A 21,429-nucleotide genomic window follows, 5' to 3' on the forward strand; every position below is an offset into this window, starting at 1 on the left:
GGATGTTTTATGTTATATATCTTGATATATATTAGTTCCTCTTCATGTCCGATTTATTGTAAAATCTTACCACCAAATGACTACCATTCAACATTGCTCATTGAGTCGCTTATGTTGATATACTTATGTGTGAAATTCCACATTTCATAAAACATAGTATTGTTGGCTGTCTCGGCTGTTGGGAGACAAAGTGGACATGTACTATGTTATTGTGTCTGAATTCCGTCTGTAGTCTATTATTATTTGTTTTCTTAATAATATTTCTTCAACATTTACAATAAAGTTTGCTCAAATGAAGCACCTTATAATGTCACAGGATCGATACACATATACAAGTATCGTTTCAAATATGCAGATGCTTGGTTTTGTACCTTTGGCACAAATATATACTACACAAATATATTTAAAATTGAAGAAATTTGGACCTGAATGTGTTGCTATTATGAAGTTTGTTCAAATGGATGACCTTGAACTATCATACAATATCTAACCATCCTCATTGTATACAGCTCCACTCCTAAACTCACCCCACCCCAACCGATATAATAAATTTATCGGACAGAATATCAGAGAGGTCATTCTTTTTTTTAAAGTTTTCTTTTTTGTGAAGCCATTATATTCAACATTTTTTTTACATATCGTGATATTTAGAATATGCACAAAATTGATCCTCTGATATTTAAAATTCAAATAGTATAAATGACTTATATCTAATAGTTTAAATGTAATATCAGTCAGTATTTATTCTTGAAATTTTAAATAAAAAGCAATGAGAAATATCCCTTTTGCACCAAATGCTATGTAAATTGACACAATTTCAGAGGATAACGTATTGAATTAAAATGAAATAGTTTACAGGAGATATGTATATGATCTGAAATGAATTATCATTTTATTAGAGGGTTTATGACACGAGTCAAATCACTACAACACCCTACAGTCCAAATAATCTAAAATGTATTGAAAAACTCTGACGTCATTACGGACGTCAAGACATGACGTCACAACAGTTCCCCAGCAAGCGCTTCAGTTTGCATTACACTAGTGACATATGCAAACAAATAACATAGGTAAAGTCACTTTATATAAGGTGGATTATATGTGATAAAACGAGTATTGATGGACATCGAAAATATGTAGCTTCATACACAAATATCAATGATTTATTTTTTTCAGGATACCTGATCAGAAACCGTTAACGTCATGGCAGAAGGTGGTCCCAATCAGGCATCGGTCCCTAAAGACGGTACTCAGTCGGACTCACACCTCCTGGAGTGTCCTATCTGTCTGGAACAGCTTCACCAGCCAAGGTGTCTACCATGTCATCATTCTCTTTGTCAGGAATGTCTGAGTACTTATATTATCAGCGAGGTGTCGGGGAAGAGGGATACGGCGACTACCTTTACCTGTCCGGTATGTAGAACGCTTACTTACCCTGTTGATAAGACTGAGGATAAAGAGAAATGGGCCGAGCAGTTTCCTGTAGACAAAGTTGTCATGGAGCTGATACAAATAAAAAGCGGTTCAACAGACGGTCACTACTGCATGCCATGCAAGAAAACGAAAGACAAGAAGGTTCTGGCTCAGTTCTGGTGTAAGACTAATAAATGTTTGTTTTGCAAGTCCTGTAAATTAAATTACCATGACATCATACACACCAACTGTGACGCTATAGACATTATAACTTCTACTGACTTTCTACCAAGAACGGAAACAAATTCAAAAAGATGTGACAAGCACAAGAAGAAGATTACTTACTATTGCGTTGACCACAATTCATTTGGCTGCAGCAAATGTGTAACCACCGGCCACAGAAAATGCGAAGAAGTCGCAACCACTGAGGATTACTGCGAGACACTGGATAAAGACTCAAAACTAGTGGAAAGGACGACATATATGAAAGAGGCTGCTGACTCCCTGGAATCGTTGGTAAAGAACTTGCATACATATTTACAGAGCATCGCAGACGACAAGGAGTCGGCATTGCAAAGTATCGACGATATGGAGGAAAGGTTCATTCAACGAATGAGGGAAATGAAGAAGGAAATCACAGATGATTTGATAGCTAAGTACAAAGAGGAGAGTGGACATCTGAAGACGGCAAGTCAAAAGTGTGAACGACTGAAGGTCGCTATGCAGAATACAATGGAATCGACTGTGACGGCCCGCCAGAAGAACGACTACATGGGTACGATTCTATTATACCAGAGAGGACAAACGGAGCTAGATTCCTGGAAAGATTTAGTCAAAGAGATGAGGATGATGAGCTCTTCTGTCTGTCTTAAGCACGATGCAGAATTTGATGGGACAAGTATGAACTTTGGTAAAATTATCGTCCAAAAGCAACAAATACAATTTACAGATGTACCAGGCCTAAACAAACCTTTATCAGAATGTGAATTAAAGGAGGTAAGAAAAATGAACATAAAAATGGAATCAGATCAGTCCGATTGTTCTGCTCATGGAATTGTTATCTCTCCTGACGGCAGTAGTATTGTTGTAGGAGATTATAACAATAAGAATCTGAAATTAATCAACACTGACGGAGATGTTGTGGATGAGTTGAAGGTGGATGGAAGAACTTTGGATTTGTGTTTGGTAGACAACACTACAGTTGCAGCTGCGATAGGTAGTGGTATACATGTGGTGACAGTTACATCCGATAAACTTACATTATCGAATGTAATAAACATTGGGAAACAATGTCACGGTATAACGTACAGAAATGGAGAGTTCATCGTGAGTTCAGGTAAAGAAGTGTACCGGGTAAGAAAGGACGGTAAGACTCAGATTCTACACAAAGGTCCTAACACGATATACACTTTATCCCAAGATCACCGTGACGGGACTCTTTTCATTCCTTACTACAACCACACCCCTGGTAGTACGGCCGTCGGTAGCTATAGTCTGTCTACTGACAATCTACACAAGGACGTGTTGAAGGTCGGTGTATTGTGGCCGTATGGAGTGGACGTGGACGGAGAGGGAAACGTCTATGTCTGTGGACATGAATCACACAACGTTGTACAGATGTCTGGGGATGGGACAAACGTCAGGGAACTGTTAACGTCAGCGGACGGTATCAACAGTCCACAAGCTATATCCGTATGTGGTGATAAGGTTGTTGTGACAAATCTTTCAGACAGACTCTGCAATTATATTCACTTATATCAGTTAATTTGATCACTTTGCTAGAACATCTCTTATGATGACATTTTTCCTTTTTTGTTACATATCACTTACATAACTGGGAGGTTTATTACTTTACTTTATCATATTAACAAGAGATGATTCACTGTTAAAATTGTATTTCTTGTAATTTTCACCATCTCAAACTCACATAAAACGCACAATGTGTGAATATGAATGCTTATACATGATGGTTCAGATCCATAAAAGCACCAATATACTGTTGATATAGCGGTAAATGTCGCATAAAATATCACACAGTTTGAAAGAAACGTCTCAGTCAACGCCATATTTCAAACTTTCGGGTAATATCGGAAAACTGAGTTGCATCACGTGACCGACATCGGCGATACTAGTATAGATAGGAACTTCCTGAGCCGTATCACCTGGTCAATATTGGCAATACCCGTACAGATAGGAATAGATCGGAACAGTTCGGATACTTCCGAGCTATTTCAAACGTGTACACGTTAAAAATTAATATTTCAATTTAATTGTTTAATAACTTTGCGAATACGAACTTTACAAAAGTCGGTAAATATTGAAAGTTTAAAAAGTGTAGAACACTTAAAATACCTTTTCTATGCCAAAAATGTAACAAGTCACAGACCATACAACTTTAAATCTATAAAATTATTTCAGCTCAACAATGCTTGGTAAACACCTAATCCATAAGGTGTTGGTGAATATTCATACCGTACTTTCCTTACAGGGAACTGTGATCTTTGACTTTTGCTTTGATATGTCATTGATGTACAATGTAACTCAGTTGTAAAGCTTATTACTAAACATTTAGCTTTTAGTCAGAATTCAATAACCGATATATCTTAAAATCATATCTTATTAACTTAAGAATAATATATAACTGACAAATGCTCACGAAATGTATTTTGTAGTGCTTTTGGGTATATGTTCAATTAAATATACATTGTACATCTAATGTCCAAATTGTTATTTCGAATTAGTTTAATTATAATGTATGGTTTATTTTATGCTATATCATGAAATTTGGGATGTAAAATTGGTACATAGTGCTATAATATCGAAGGTATCCGGCCCTTTTTGTAGCATCATGCCTTGTTCCGGGCGGCGGGGGAAAAGTTGGGGATGTCCTTTACATTTTATTTGCCATGGAACTCGTCTTACATTTATCTATGATATTTGTTTTGTTCCATTATTAGAAAACCTGTATTTATCATTTTATATCGGTTTCATAACACGCAATAATCATTTTTTGGTCATGTGTATTCGATTAATCGATATATTTCAGAACTAAGGATGGTTTAAAGGGTTTCCCTCCAAAGGGAAATAACTCCTTTTTGTCGTCAAAGAAAATTCGGTGATATAATTGATCATATAAAGGTGTGCGTGAGTAGTAGAACTAAATGTATAACTAGGCTTTAAAATCATTCTGTAGCATGAAACTTGATCATGCTTTTTTTTTATTATTAGAAATATCTTCATATCAACATGTGTTACTTTACAGATGAAATAAAATTTATTAAATCTTCTTTAATTGTTAATCAATACCCAAATTAATTTTATTGACTTGTAAGGAATTTATCACAGGCGATATCTGAATAAAGATATGATTGAAATGCTTATACTTTCGTGTTTTGTAGTTTTAATTTTTTGAGTAATTAATAACTGTATAATTTTCTAGATTAATTACGAGAATTTTTTTCATTCACATTACGTAATTATTTCAAGTCACATTATACGTAACTATCAACAAAACTTCAAGTTAGTGTAGATGTAGTTGAAATAAAGTTATATCAAAGAAACTCTTGTAAACATGCCTTCATTATAAACAGGTCGTCATAGAAGCTACGAATATTGTCGAACGGAAATCGGAAAATTCATGACCCGTTCTCTTTAGAGTACTGACAGACGTTACGTAGTTACGGTAGTCACCTGTCGTTTTCGGCAATGACGTTACAATATCGGCTAACTTCGGCTTGTTTGACTCAATGGGACCCACCAAGCGATGTGCAATATTTATGTTAAAATATATATTTCACACAACCATTAATGTTAACAAAATCACTAACCTTGTAAACAATGCCGATCAGTGTCCATAGACCTATATGATTGATACAGTATAAAAAGCTCAAAATACCTTGAAATATTTCATTAATATCAAGGCATGACATAGACATTTCACATATTAAAAAATGGTGAGGATCGATAGCTGTATATCAAAGTGGTTATCTAAAACAGAAGTTGTATTATCGTAATGAAAGAGGAAATATTTCTCTACATGAAAGATCCTACATGAGTGACATATAACGTTTTATGAAATTAGTCAAGAAGTTTTAATGTTTGCTTGCCTGCAAATTCAGTGAAATCTTGGAATCCTGACGTCACTTTATTGTATCTGAAAGATTTTTCCTACAGCAAGAAACAGGATGATCAGGGAACAATCATGAATTTTGAATCACAACTAAATGTTTAGAATAGGGAAGCGCCGGGCCCTCCGCCACCGTCATACATCCAGTTTCCACACAGTGGCTTGTTTTTCAAACATCGATCGGAGCACAACAATATGCAGGATATGACGTCATTCAAATATTAATGACGTTAACAATCTGTGATGTGATATTAAGAAAAAAGTGGTTCGCGTCAAAGTTGAAAATCTCGACCAATCAAAAGACTGGAACGTCATAATCCTTTAGTACAATATCAATATATTTCTCCAACATCCAGCACATTTAGGAAATGGCGTGAGAGTTGAATAACACGATGTAATGATGCAGAAATGTAAACATCAGTTTTAATATCACAAAATGAAAACAATGCAAAAAAACAAAGCAATTAATAAAGCGACCGTCACCCTTAAAATAATTTGTGGTGAAATTTCTATGTTTATAAACAGCAGGTATAATGTTTATCCTTTAAACGAATTGAAACAAACGATGAAGAGTTAGTTTGAAATATTTCCTACAGGATTTTGTTGTTTTAATATTCCATAATAAAGGCACCGTATTATAGTATCTACAATGGGCTATTATTGTTACATTAGATAATTGTATGTACAAAGGGAGATCACTCGTCTTGTCAAAAACGAGTGTACGAGGAAAAAAATACGAAGTATATTGGCTTCCTGCAATTTATGAACAACTTTATCAGTCATCAATAAGTATGGACAAAAAGCAAAATATATATTTGCAGATGTAGATTATCGTTACATATATGCTGAATTCTATATTTTCAGTATTTAAGTGATCGCTATTTAGAAATTACTTACAGTGTGGAATGAGCTGGCCATCCACTATACTTATCGATTTAAAATATTCGAAGGTTTGTTTTCATTTCATTTCAACATATTTTATTGATAACAAAGGGATCAGACAACAGTTAAGCTTATATAAGTTTTCTCCCGTAGCCTATATAAGTCTTCTCCCGTAGTTTGTTTATTTGAATATTAATCGTTTACAAACAGGATTGTAATAAAATCAATCGGATAGGTAAAATGTGCTTTATTTATTTCATAAAGAAACATCTTCATCACAGGATGTGTCTTCTACTGATGAGATCCCTTTCAGTTATAATCATGATTTTATTTCAGAGAACTCGATGCGACTTTCAATACAAAATCATATCACCAAACTCTTTCAAGTTTACTATTACTTTTCATACAAGTGTAATACAAAAGTTTCAGTTATCTTAGTTTGATACAGTGTATGAGATGATTATCTTACTTAGTTTGATACAGTGTATGAGATGATTACCTTAGTCAATTCAGAATACAAAAAAAATGTTGAAATATTGTGTTGCCTTTCTAAGAAAAGTAATGATAAAAATAAATGAAGAGTATGGTAGCGATTATTTATTACATTCATAATATATTGTTTAATCATTAGGCCAAAACAAATATGTCTCCTTAGGGTTACATTGCCGAAAAAGTAGGGTCGGTCGGGAGGATTTTTTTCTTTTCTTTATCTTTTTTTCTTCTTCTTTTTTTAGTGTCTTTCACTCTAAAATGATGGCCGGAACCGGAGTCTGAGATCGAAATCCCGACTTTTTTTTCGCAGAAAGTGTGTGTGTGGTGTGGGGGGGGGGGGGATTAAGGTCAGGAGTAAAAAAATTAGGGTCGGTCGGGTAACCCTAAACAGACGTATTTTGTTGGCCTTATAGCCAGGTGTAAATCATATCTGATATCAGGAAGACACTCAATATGTTGAGTAAACCTTTTTTAAATGGAAAAACGGTTTTAACAAAAAATGTCAACCAAGTACAGAAGTTCGCGTTAACACCCAGGTGCATATTGTGTATAAAGGTATATGTATATAAAAAATTACATGTTTTAACATCTTAAGATTTACATTTCTTCTAATATTTCCAGTTGAAATATGAGTTGTATTTGAACGAGGTTTTACCGAACGGGTATTGAATCGAAGCTTGTAGACACGTTACCCGGAATTGACCGAGTATTATCGATTGTCAAACAGGAACCACCAAGGCGGACACACTGTCATAATACTAGGTATGTATGGAGGTTTTATTTTGTCGGTGTTGTCAGTATGTAATGCTATATACTCTGTGTACGGACAGATTCAAAACATTGATAGGATGTGGGAGTGTGAATTAATAATAGTAACAGACATATTTTAAAGAATTATGTCCAACCTTTAGTGTAAAGAGGAAGGCGTGGGTTATGTTGACTATACGTAAATCGTGAAAAGTGAAAAAAAATTTAACACTACCAAGAAGGCCTACCATACGAGGTTATTTTACTAGAACGGGTATTTCCGTATAATTTACACGAATGCTTACAATACAAATTATCATAAACTAGCAAAATAAGCGACATGATAAGATGTTCAGCGGTTCTGTTATTTTGTTCACGTGATAACATTTGTAAATGATTCCAAGGTTCGTTCAGCCCCATGCCTGGTCACTTTAACTTAATGGATCAATATATGTCTGAACATGCTTACAATATACATTTAAAGCTGTACTTTTTTATCTTTATAGTGTTCTACTTTATACATATATTGATACCCACCATTCAATAAATAAATGTCCCAACTTTCTTTTTTTCAGAATCTCTTCTATGTTTGCCGAACGCAAGTTATAGTTGTCGACTTATGCTTACCCGGATATACCGAGGATTGCCGAATATCACTCAAAGGTCGCCGATCTAGACAGACACGCTATAATCAACTGACATGAAGTTTAAGTTTTGATAATATTGACGGTAAGTTACGTTATATTTTATGATAGATATAGTCAAATTTATTTTTACGTAAACTCGATACAGAATTTGTGTTAAATACAAAAAAACGTACATTTAAATGTATATCCTGTAATAGGTCGGTTATTGTGGTGATATTGTTGCTGTGTTAGATATATGCAAACCGAAAGTAGATGTAATACACAGCACTTATATGTATCGGGTAGATACATAGGCCTAAAATTACAAGGCACACCGTTCTATATTCTGACATACGTTTATATTTTTTGCCACTACAATACTGACGGTGAGAGTTTATATTATCGGGTAGGCCTACCTACAATCACTATGTTATTGGTTGATTGGTTGGATGTTCAATGCTTGTATTTTATATTTTGCGTAAGCATGAAATAATTGATCATTCTACATTTATATGTACATGATAAACTGTTCAATATGGTAATTATTAAACTGTATGCATCAATTGAACACGTTTATACTAGTTTACTCAATGGCATGTTGATAAAAAGCCTACGATAATGTATGTTATATGATTATTGTTCCATTTGTTCCGGACTGACACTATTATAACCTTAGCAAAAAAGGGAGAATTTATGAGCTCATAATTCTTCCATAACTCCCGTTGGTGTAGTGATATGAAGAACATGTTTCGTGACGTCGTTCTGGCCTTCGTCATGACGTAATGACGCAATGCTATATTTATTCGCAAAAATACTTACAAATTGATTAAAAAGTTGGAAATGTACCGATGATTTGATGTTTAAATCTAAGAACTTATTTTTAACCCGAATGTCATTGGGGCTGCTTATAATGTCATAAATAGGGGCTCCAGTGACGGGGACAGCGGGGAATTTGATTTGGCAATAGCGATAACAGTGTACAATACAGAGTTGGATTAAAAGAGATAACAGAAAACGGAAATATAAGCATTAAACTGCCTTCTTGAGGGATTTATGGTTCTATAATTAATTTTTATTTGTTTTCATGCTAAATCCAACTCTCTGATTGGCAGATTCTATTTCTTCATATAATATGAAAACCGAATCCAAGAATGGCGCGAAAATCCGATGTAATCATGACGTCACAATAGAGACGTCGACGTTGCGTATTGATTTGAAAAAACATATTCCATTGGAAAATTAATGGAATTGTACGTTTAAACGTATTTTATGTTATCAAGTAGTCTGAAAAAATAATTATAGGCATTGATGTAACTATTTTTAACTTCTTCGGGTTATGAAATAAATTTTGTTTGCAAACTTTTATGAGAATCCGCTACGCATAAAAATCATTTATTCCTTTTAGGATACCTGATCAGGGACTGATAACGTCATGGCAGAAGGTGGCCCCAATCAGGAATCGGTCCCGAAAGACGGTACCCAGACGGACTCACACCTCCTGGAGTGTCCGATCTGTCTGGAACAGCTTCATCAGCCAAAATGTCTACCATGTCACCATTCTCTTTGTCAGGAATGTCTGAATACTTACATCATCAGTGAGGTGTCGGGGAGGAGGGACACGGCGACTACCTTTACCTGTCCGGTGTGTAGAACGCTTACTTACCCTGTTGATAAGACTGAGGATAAAGAGAAATGGGCTGGACAGTTTCCTATAGACAAAGTTGTCATGGAGCTGGTACACATGAAGAGTAGTTCTACAGACAGTCACTACTGCATGTCTTGTGAAAAAACTAAAGACAAAAAGGTTCCAGCTCAGTTCTGGTGTAAAACTAATAAATGTTTGCTTTGCGAGTCCTGTAAACTAAATCACCATGATATCGTACACTTCAACTGTGACGCTATTGACATTAGAACTTCTACGTACTTTCTACCAAGAACGGAAACAAATTCAAAAAGATGTGACAAGCACAGGAAAAAGATTGCTTACTACTGCGTTGACCACAATGTTTTCGGTTGCAGCAAATGTGTCACTGTTGGTCACAGGAAATGTGACGATGTGACAACCACTGAGGATTACTGTGAGACACTGGATAAAGACTCAAAACTAGTGGAAAGGACGACCTATATGAAAGAGGCTGCTGACTCCCTGGAATCGTTGGTAAAGAACTTCCATAAATACTTACAGAGCATCGCAGACGACAAGGAGTCGGCATTACAAAGTATCGACGATATGGAGGAACGGTTCATCCAACGAATGAGGGAAATGAAGAAGGAAATCACAGATGATTTGATAGCTAAGTACAAGGAGGAGAGTGGATATCTAAAGGCGGCAAGTCAAAAGTCTGTGAACGGCTGAAGGTCGCTATGCAGAACACAATGGAATCGACCGTGACAGCCCAGCAGCAAAACAACCACATTGGTACGATTATATTGTACCAGAGAGGACAAACAGAGCTGGATGCTTGGAAAGATTTAGTAAAAGAGATGAGGATGACGAACTGCTGCTGTCAGTCTTAAACACGAAGCAGAATTTGATGGGACAATCCTGAACTTTGGTAAAATTGTCGTCCAGAAGCAAACAGAGACAACTCACAGATGTTCCAGGCCTAACCAAACCTTTATCCGAATGTAAACTAAAGGAGGTAAGAAAAGTGAACATAAAAATGGAATCAGATCGGTCCGATTGTGCAGCTTGCGGAGTTGTTTTCACCCCTGACGGTAGTATTGTTGTAGGAGATTGTTACAATCAGAAGTTGAAATTAATCAACACTGACGGAGATGTTGTGTATGAGTTAAAGGTGATTGGACGGCCTTTGGATTTGTGTTTGGTAGACAACACGACAGTTGCAGCTGCAATAGGTAATAGTATACATGTGGTGACAGTTACACCCGATAAACTTACATTATCGAATGTAATAAACATTGGGAAACAATGTCACGGTATAACGTACAGAAATGGAGAGTTCATCGTGAGTTCAGGTAAAGAAGTGTACCGGGTAACAAAAGACGGTGAGACACAGATACTACACAGAGGTCCTAACACTATATACGCGTTATCGCATAAACACCGTACCGGGAATCTCTTCTTCCCATACTTTACCTGCACACCGGACAGTACGGTCATCGGTAGTCTGTCCACTGACAATCTACACAAGGACGTGTTAAAGGTCGGTATAGTAAATATAAGTTACCCGTATGGAGTGGACGTGGACGGGGAGGGTAACGTCTATGTCTGTGGATATGGATCAGACAACGTGGTACAGATGTCTGGGGACGAGACAAACGTCAGGGAAGTGTTAACGACAGCGGACGGTATGCACAGTCCACGAGCTATATCTGTATGTGGTGATAAGATTGTTGTGACAAACATTTCATCCGAACATTGCAATTATATTAGCTTATTTCAGCTTATTTCATCAGTTTGATTACACAATTTTTATGATGACTTTGTTCCTTTGTAGTTACATATCAGTTTAAGGACACCTAGGAAAACTGTTCATTATTTCATCAAGTTCAACATTCTTGTTAGATCCAAAGAAATGATTTATTCAATAAATCATGTAAATACCAATATATTTCCTTTTCGCAGAAGGGCTCTCACACCATGTTCCATATTTAATTATTCTTATATAAACAGTACATCACTCTCACTTTATTATAGATATATTTAACAATGCCTTGAAAACACCTACTTCATCATGTTATTATTCTGTACTTTTGCTGAAGGTTTGCACTTTCCTTACAGAGAACTTATTTACTTTGATGTCACTGATATAGCTCACCAGTACATTTATTTACTGAAAAACCTTCTTTCATTCGCGTGCGATTTACTTTACTTTGCGGATTTCGCGATCTGAGGGTTAGGGTTTAAGCCTACATTATCTATATTGATAGGAATTATCATTGAATTGTTAAATCAGCGAATAATTATCTTCGCAAACTTGTTTTGGAATGGAAATCGCGAAATTTGATATCCGCGAAAGAAAGTTGGTTTGCAGTATAACTGACGATTTATATAGTATTAGGCCAATGTTTAACTGTTATATCACATTAATTCTAATTTATGATGCTACTTTATTATAAACGTAAAATGTGGGCATGTAGTGTTAGAACATAGTGCTATAATATTGAAGATGTCCGGTCCTTCCTGTAACATTATACCTTGTTCCGGGCGATGGGGGAAATTTAGGGATGTCATTGTCATTTTATTTGTCATTTAAGTCACTTGCTTAAAATTTGTCTATGATTTGCGTCAGATGTTTTATTCCATTATTAGTGTTTACTTTTTTATCGGTTTCATATTACGCAATATCTTTTTATAATCAAGTTTGTACAATATATCGAGATATTTCAGAACTAAATGAATGCTGAGTCTTTTTACCTCCAAAGGGAAGTAACTCCTTTTTGTCGACAAAGAACATTTGGTGATAGAATGAATCATACATAGGTTTGATTTAAACATATTTTATTTGTATCAAATATACATTGGGATCGGGCACAATTTGTTTAAATTATTATAAGCCATATATAGGATTAGATGTGTACGAGTAGTGTAACTAGATTTAAGAATAATTCGGTGGCATGAAACTTGTGTATGTTTCTTTTATTATTAGAAATATCGTCATAGAAACATGTGTTGTTTTCCAGGTAAAAAAATCATTGAATCTTATTAACCTGTCTATATAAACAGCCGATCAATATCCAAATTATTTTTATTGACTTGTAAGGAATTTGTAATATGTAACAATGAATAAAAATATGATTTGAATATTTTCGTGTATTGTAGGTTTTTTTTTTAGTAATTACCAAATTTTTAATTTTCTTGAGTGATAACGAGAAATTATTTTTCATTCACAATACATAACCAATGTTTCACCAACAAAGAATCGATAGACTAATTACAAATACGATGGATGCGTCGTGAATCACTACGCTATAAATATTATCAGCAGTGATATCAGCGTTTAATAGAAGCAAACACACACATTATCACAGTTATCATCTTCATTACATTAGTGGATGTCAAATATAACGGAGAAAAATAGATAAACAAATACATCTGGTATACATAAGGTCAGAGGTCAGATAGAATTGCAGTAAACACCATTATATGTATTTAGAGTAATAGTAATTGTTTTTATTTTTTACACGAATATTAGTTGTAATAAGAACATACACATAAAACAACTATTGATGTCTCAATATCCTCAGACCCCAGATAGGATTGATACTGATAGCATATAAGGAACTCAAAAACATTTTTAAAGCTTGATATAAACATTTCATAAAAATGGTGAGGATGGATTTCTGAATACCAAATGGAAATCGCTCTAGGTTATATTACACTAGTGACATATGCAAAGGCACTGAACATCCGTCGGATTAAGCGATATATATGTTTTACAACGAGTTGTTGTTGGGTATGGAATTTATTTTACACGAACGAGTTACTTGTGAAAATTAGTAGGAAAATTGTGAAATTACCAAAATACACGAGCTTCAGCGAGTGCCTTTGTAGCTTTGAGAAAAATTTTACAAGTGTAAAATAAATTCCAAATTTACCAACTCCGACTTGTGTGACTTGTTTCTATGTGGTTATTTAATAAAAAATGAAGTTGTGAAGTTGTGTCATGACATAATTAACACTTTCCTTTCATTTAAGATCTTACATGAGTGTCATATCAATTTTTATGAAACTCATCAAAACTAGCAAAAATAAACACTTCAAATACTCGTTTCATAAAATGTCATATGCAATGAAAACGAAGTCAAAATACTTTTGAACACATAACTATAACAACATACATTTCGAAGGATTTCAATGCCGAATTGTGATACAAAAATCAGAGGAGACAGCCATTTTGCCCCACCATATTGGATTCCTGACGTCACGTCATTATTCCTGACGTCACTTTATTGTTTCTGTTATGACGTCACCATAGATTTCCTACCGGACACATCCATGGAAATCTGAATGAACATCAGGCGGAATATGCGAGAATAGGTTTTACAACGAGTTGTGATGGATGTGCAATTTATTTATACACGAAGAACGATTTATTTCTAAAATATACCAAAAATACACGAGCTTTAGCGAGTGTCTTTCGTAGCCGTAGCTTTAAGATTTTTTTTACAAGTGTAAAATAAATTCCAAATCTAAAAAACCCTCGAGTTGTGTGCTTGCACGAGCATCCGTCCTTCCACACTTCGCCTGCGGACCAGTTTACCGGCTAGATATATGTGTATACACGATTGGGGTTTTGGGTTGGGGGATCCACTCTCCCCGACAGTGCTGAAGGTTCCGTTCCTCTTTCAATCACTAATTAGAATGATATGGACATGTTTCAACATGGAACCACTGAGATGGCAGCCAACCGTCAAAAGTCGTGCACGAAGCACGACTTTTCCCACTGCATAGGCTGAACACGTTATACGCACTGATAATAGTATATAAGGGTATGGGGTTTTTGGGTTGGGGGATCCACTCTCCCCAACCAGTCGCTGAAGGTTTCGAGTTCCAAGTTTGCAAATCCTAAATAGATTGCTATGGAATGTTCCATGGGAACCAAAATGAGATGGCAGACCACCTTCAAAAGTCTGAGTGCAACGAAGCACGTCTATCTCACTGCCTGGACCGTTCTATAGAGGCTGATAGATGTATATAAGATGTGGGTTTGGGTTGCAGGGTGTTCACTCTCCCCACCCATTGCTTGAAGGTTCGTTCCTGTTTCAACCCCTAATTAGATTGCTGATGGATTGTCTCCATGGGAACCACTGATGATGGCAGCCACCTTCAAAAGTCGTGCACGGAGCACGGTCTTCCCATGCCTGGTAGGAACCGTAATACGGGCTGATAATGTATAGTAAGATGGGTTTTTGGTAGGGGGATCCACTCTCCACCCAGTGCTGTAGGTTCGTTCCTCTTTCAATCCTAATTACATTGCTATGGAATGTTCCATGGGAACCATTGAGATGAAAAGCCACCTTCAAAAGTCGTGCACGAGCACGTCTTCCCACTGCCTGGGGACCGTGTATACTGCTGATTATGTATATAAAGATGGGGTTGTTTTGGGTTCAGATCTCTCTCCCACCCAGTGCTGAAGGTTCGTTTCCTCTTTCAATCCTAATTTAGATTTGCTATGGAAATGTTCCATGGGAACCAATTGAGATGGCAGCCACCGGTCAAATTGTTCCTGCACGAGCAAGTCTTCTCACTGCCTGGGACACGTTATACGGCTGATAATGTATATAAGATGGGGTTTTTGGTTGGGGAGATCCCACTTCCCCACCCTAGTGCTGAAGGTTTGTTCCTGTTTCAATAACTAATTAAGATTGCTTTGGAATGTTCCATGGGAACCACCAAGATGGCAGCCACCTTCAAAAGTTGTGCACCAGTGCACGTTCTTCCCACTGCCTGGGACCGTAATAGGGCTGATAATGTATATAAGATGGGGTTTTGGGTTGGGGGATCCACTCTCCACCCAGTGTGCTGAAGGTTCGTTGACTTTTTTTCAATCCTAATTAGATTGCTAATGGAATGTTTCATGGGAACCACCTGAGTGATGTCAGCCACCTTCAAAAGTCGTGCCTAGCATGTCATTCCCACTGCCTGGGACCGTATACGGCTGATAATGTATATAAGATGGGGTTTTTTGGGTTGGGGGATCCACTCTCCCACCAGAGGTGCTGAAGGTTCGTTCCTGTTTCAATACTAAGTAGATTGCTATGCGAATGTTCGATGGGAACCACTGAGATGGCAGCCACTTCAAAAATCAGTGCACGAGCATGTCTTCCCACTGCCTGGGGACCGTATACGGCTGATAATGTAATATAAGATTGGGGTTTTGGGTTAAGGGGGATCCACTCTCCCACCAAGTGATGAAGTTCGTTTCCTCTTTCAATCCTAATTAGATTGCTATCGGAATGTTCCATGGGAACCACTGTAGATGGCAGCCACCTTCAAAAGTCGGGCTTGCACGAGCACGTCTTCCCACAGCCTGGGACCGTATACGGCTGATAATGTACATGTATGTAAGATGGGTTATTTGACGCCGGGCGATCCACTCTAACTACCTAGTGCTCAGGGCTTCGTTCTGCTTTCAATCTGAATAAAGATTGCTATGGAATATTCCATGGGAAGCACTGAATTTTGCAGCAAATCCTTCAAAAGCCGTGCATGAGCACGCTCTTCCCACTGCCTGGGACCGTATACGGCTGATAATCGTAATATAAGATGTGTAAATTTGAACCCGGAGATCCGAGTTTTCCGACCTTGATGCTCAGGGGCCCGTTCCGCTTTCAAAATCTGAATAAGATTGCTATGGAATTGTTCTATGGGGGCAGCCACTGAGAATTTGCAGCCACCTTCAAAATGTTCGTGCACGATGAGATGCACGTCTTACCGCGTGCCTGTAACCGTATACGGCTGATCAATGTTATATAGGATGTTATTATTGACCAGAGATCCAGATTCCGACCCGAAGTCCTCAGCGCGCTTTCCACCTAGTTTAGTATTATTGATCCAAATAAATTATATAACTGTCTAACTCTTATTATTTTTTCTTCTTATACATGTGAAGTTAAAAAGTTAAATAAAAGTTAACGCAATTGAAGATATTGTATCAGTAAAATAATTTAATCAAAGACAATAAAAACCCTCAAATGATTTAGAAAGGTCTGTGTTTTAATATTTACTGGAAAAACTCCGAAAAATTTCAAAGGAATTAAACAAAAAATAAAGACTTTATTTAATTTGGGTGCATTCCGTCAAAACAGGGTGACGCTTTTTGATAACGAATAATCCGTCTAATTAAACTTTACCCGGCCAGAAGTAAAGTTAGACAGTTATTCGTTATTCGAAATAACGAATTAACGAATAAAATGTTCCAACCTTTACTCCTGCTGGCAAATTGCGAGTTAATTACTAGTTTTCGTCCGAAGGCCCAGACGCTTCATTGATGCGAGGAAAGTTTTCATTAACTAAAGCTGAATGAGTGTGTAGACTTCTTACTGTCGTTGGGAATAGATAAGCGCATTCAACACCGAGTACCAGAAATTATATCCAGTGTCTAGTATCACTGAAACAATATGAAAAATATTCTAAAACAATAAATACCCATCAAAGAAATTATTTTTCAATAATATACATTTGCCATGAGCCAAGAAAAAGACGACACCCGCCAAGCGAGATTTTCGATATCGTAAAAAATGACGTCATTCCGGTGAATGTGACTCCACTTTTTAGCGGGAATGAATGACGTTAACATTCACCTAAGGGTTCAAGTTTCGGCTCAAGTTATAAAAGTTTCCGTCAGCAATGGAACAAAATTCTCGTCATCTTATTCGACTATTAAAGCATTTCGTATTGACGGATTAAGTCACGAGTTTATCCGGCAGTAGATCTAGTTTTAACAAAAATACAAAACACTCACTTGTAAACAAGTTATATCTGATAGTTCAATAGCCGTTGACCTCTAGGATAAATACTGATACTTCGAAACATTTCCAATGATTTAATGTGAAAACACACAGTACAATAAATAATAACAAAAAAGAGTGGTGAGGCTCAATTGCTATATATCAAAGGCGGGTTAAAAAATGTATATCATGTTTAAGATAGAAGAAAGATTTACCACCCTATTCCCGAATTATGCGCAACTAGGATAGTGACGATACATTTGTTTTCGCGCGTAACGTCATACGTTTTTCGGAGAAAAAGACGTGAATTGCGATCACAAAATAATGACGTAAACAATCGGATATCTCTACCCGCAAGAGTATTTATCCATCAAGCACCATTTATATAATGGCATGAGAGTGGAATAACTCGATGGATTGTTGTAGAAATGTAAAACATTCATTTTTATTACCCACAAAATGAAAAATATATAAAAAGACAAAGAAAGCCACCACCCTTTATAGATAATTTGTGGTGATATTCCCAATGCTTATAACAGTAGGTACCAAATTGTTATCCTCCTATCGGAATGGAAACCAAGGATGAAGAGTACGTTGTGAAATATTTCCTACAAAATTTTGGCTGTCTTTATACCCATGTTAAAAGCACCGTAGATCAGTATTTATAATGAGTTTGTTATTGTAAGCAGTGGATGGTAGTTCAAAGGGAGGTTCACTCTGCTTTGTTATTTAAATTCATAAAGAAAACATCTTCATTGCAGGAAGAGAGCCACTTCAGTTATGAATCACTATTTTATTTAGGATAAATCGATGCGACCTTCCATACAAAATCTTAGCACCATAACCTTCCAAGATTAATATTACCCGTCATACAAGTGTAACCACAGGCGGTTTTTTTTCAATTAAATTTAGTTTTGATAAAGTATATGATATGATTATCATGGTTTCAATTTAGATTACAAAATAATTTACTGGAAAATCTTGTGGTGTGGTTGTAAGAACAAGTAAAAATATGAATTGATGGTCAATAAAACAATCATAAAAATTAAGTAAGAGTGTGTGATAGCCGCCATTTTTAATAAATATTATTCATTGTATTAGCCAGGTATACAATCAAATCAGGTATCCAGTAAAAACACTGATCTATGTTTTATCGTACAAACTTTCTTTAATGGTATAATATACGCGTTAAAAATGTCCCAGCAAACCACAGATTTTCCGTGGTAACAACCCAATCGGGAAACTGTGGATTTTTCGACAAACCGAGAATCGGAACAGTGCCGAACGTTCCCCAATGGTGTAACACCCAGGGCCTTTTTTCATCTTGTATTCGGAATAACCGGTTCGACTGTTTAGTTAAAGTCATTTATTTTAAAGTATCTGCAGTTAATTTAGGCTTCGTCATGAAAACAATATAAACTCACTTCAGGTTCGTCTTTAAATTCGTAAAACGAACAAGATGGTCAAACCAGTCAAACCGTTTAATCGGAAAACGGCCCAGGTGAAGTGCATGTGTATAAAGGTTATAACAGTATTCAATTTACTCATCGTATATCCATCTAAGGAAGCTTTCTTCATCTCTCTTTTTTGAACTTCTCCATATCTTCTACTAAATTAGCAACTTTGATATGAGTGAAATGAAACTACATTTGATGTACTAGTATTATATCACATGAAGGGGTTTCAAAATGGAATTCGAACCGAAGTTTACCGAACGTAATTTGATACAGGTAGTCGACGCTTCTGAACTCATCGGGTTTTTATCGCGAAGAATATCTATGTCAATTTCTTTTCCTCAAGGAGTTACCGGATGGGTATCGGACGAAGCTTGTAGACATATTTACCGGAATTTACCGAGTATTATCGATTTGATCAACTCAGGAACAACCCAAGGCGGGACATCCTGTCATAATAATACGGTATTGGCAGGCATATCTTAATATCATGTTTTTGTCGGTAGTGGTCGGTATTTATAATGTTGTGTACGTTGAGTACAAAAAAAGCAGCTTTCCCAATGATATAACATTAAGACGATGTGGAGATTGAAATTAACAATAGAAAAACAGACAAATTTACAAAATGTGTCCAACCTTTAGTGTATATACGTATAACGTAAATCGAAAGTGAAAAGTAATTTAACATTACCGAGATTGCCTAACACACGAGTTTATTAACTAGAAACGGGTAATTGTGTACTATACTTTACAAAAATGCTTACAATTTTAAACTATCGATAAACTAGCAAAAATACGCTACATAAGTAAGAAGTCAAGCGATCTTGATTACTTGTTCGACGTGATAATTTTGTGATTAATTGCAAGGATCGTTCAGTCCCCCAAATCAGCATTGAATCGCTTTAGTATAATGGGATCATTGGAATTGTATGAATATGCTTACAATACACATGGTTTTTTATCTTTAATAGTGTTTCCACTAGTATGCATGTGTTTTTATCCCTCTATCCAATAAATAAAATGTGTCCCAACCTTCTTAATTTTTAGACTCCGTCCGGGTTTTGTCGGACACAAGATATGAATTTCCGATTAATGATTACCGAAATTGTCCGAGGATTGCCGAATTATCACTCAGAGGTCGCCGATCGAGACATGCACGCTATAAACACCTGAACATGAAGTAGAAGTTTTGACACTATTTACGGTTAAGTTATGCTCTAATTTTATGATACAAATTTTCAAACGTATCATGATGTAAACTACGATATCAGACTTGTGAGTAAACTACAAAAACTACATTTACTGTATGTCCAATAAATAGGTCCTGATATCGTGGTGGATAGTTATGTGCTGTGATAGATATATGCAAACGAAAAGTGGGATGATATAAAACCGCCTACAATTAAAAATGTCTGCACCGATCTATACTTCTGACATGATTCTTAAATTTGGGAGCCAATACTGACGATAAGTGCTAATATTAACAGGGTAGGGCCTACAATTTCTACAGTATATCGGTCGGTGATTTGTTTTTTTGTTTTATATGATCAATTGTATAAATTCAACATTGTAGGCGTTAAAATGAACCCAATGGAATGTTCTTAATGGATAAACGGTTTAAGATGTTTTATGATTATACTTTAATGTAGCACTTTATACAACGTTCTATAAAAGTGTACTAAATTGGAATTGTTGATTGACATTCTAGGATGTTTTTATGTTATATATCTTGAATATATATTAGTTCCTCTCATGGTCCGATTTATTGTAAAAATCTTACCCACCAAATGACTACCATTCACCATTGCTCATTGAGTCCTCTTAAAGTTTGATATACTTATGTGTGAAATTGCACATTTACATATAAAATAGTATTTGTTGCAGTTGTTCGGCTGTTGGGAGACAAATAGGAATTGTACTGATGTTTATTGTGTCTGAATTCCGTTTGTAGTCTATAAATATTTGTTTTCCTTAATAAGAATTTCTTCAACATTTACAATAAAAGAAAAAAAAAAAGTTTGCTCAAATGAACACCGTTATAATGACACATGGAACGCATACACATATACAAGTATCGGTTCAAATATGCAGATGCTTTGGTTTTGTACTCTTTGGCTCAAATATATACTACACAAATATATTTAAAATTGAAGAAAAATTATGGACCTGAATGTGTTGCTATTATGAAGTTTTGTTGTTCAAATGGATGACTCTGGAACTATTCATACAATTATCTAACCATCATCATTGGTAATACAGCTCCACTCTATAA

The 21,429-nt window shown here is 35.9% G+C and overlaps 2 protein-coding genes and 1 pseudogene across 2 annotated transcripts in view; all 3 read left to right on the forward strand.

Annotated features, from left to right (window-relative positions):
- LOC138321790 (probable E3 ubiquitin-protein ligase MID2) overlaps nucleotides 1-21,429 on the forward strand; it is a 54,037-nt gene that overhangs the window by 1,311 nt on the left and 31,297 nt on the right.
- On the forward strand, nucleotides 1,204-3,183 carry LOC138322317 (probable E3 ubiquitin-protein ligase MID2). The gene has a single exon (XM_069266353.1). The coding sequence runs from the start codon at nucleotides 1,204-1,206 to the stop codon at nucleotides 3,181-3,183; it is 1,980 nt and encodes a 659-aa protein (XP_069122454.1).
- On the forward strand, nucleotides 8,248-13,056 carry LOC138321787 (probable E3 ubiquitin-protein ligase MID2; annotated as a pseudogene).

The sequence above is a fragment of the Argopecten irradians genome, chromosome 4 (assembly GCF_041381155.1).
Source record: "Argopecten irradians isolate NY chromosome 4, Ai_NY, whole genome shotgun sequence".
In the NCBI taxonomy this organism is placed as follows: domain Eukaryota; kingdom Metazoa; phylum Mollusca; class Bivalvia; order Pectinida; family Pectinidae; genus Argopecten; species Argopecten irradians.

What these genes read in the sequence shown, in the direction of transcription:
- LOC138322317 (XM_069266353.1), top strand. Translation starts at nt 1,204, where the DNA reads ATGGCAGAAGGTGGTCCCAATCAGGCATCGGTCCCTAAAGACGGTACT.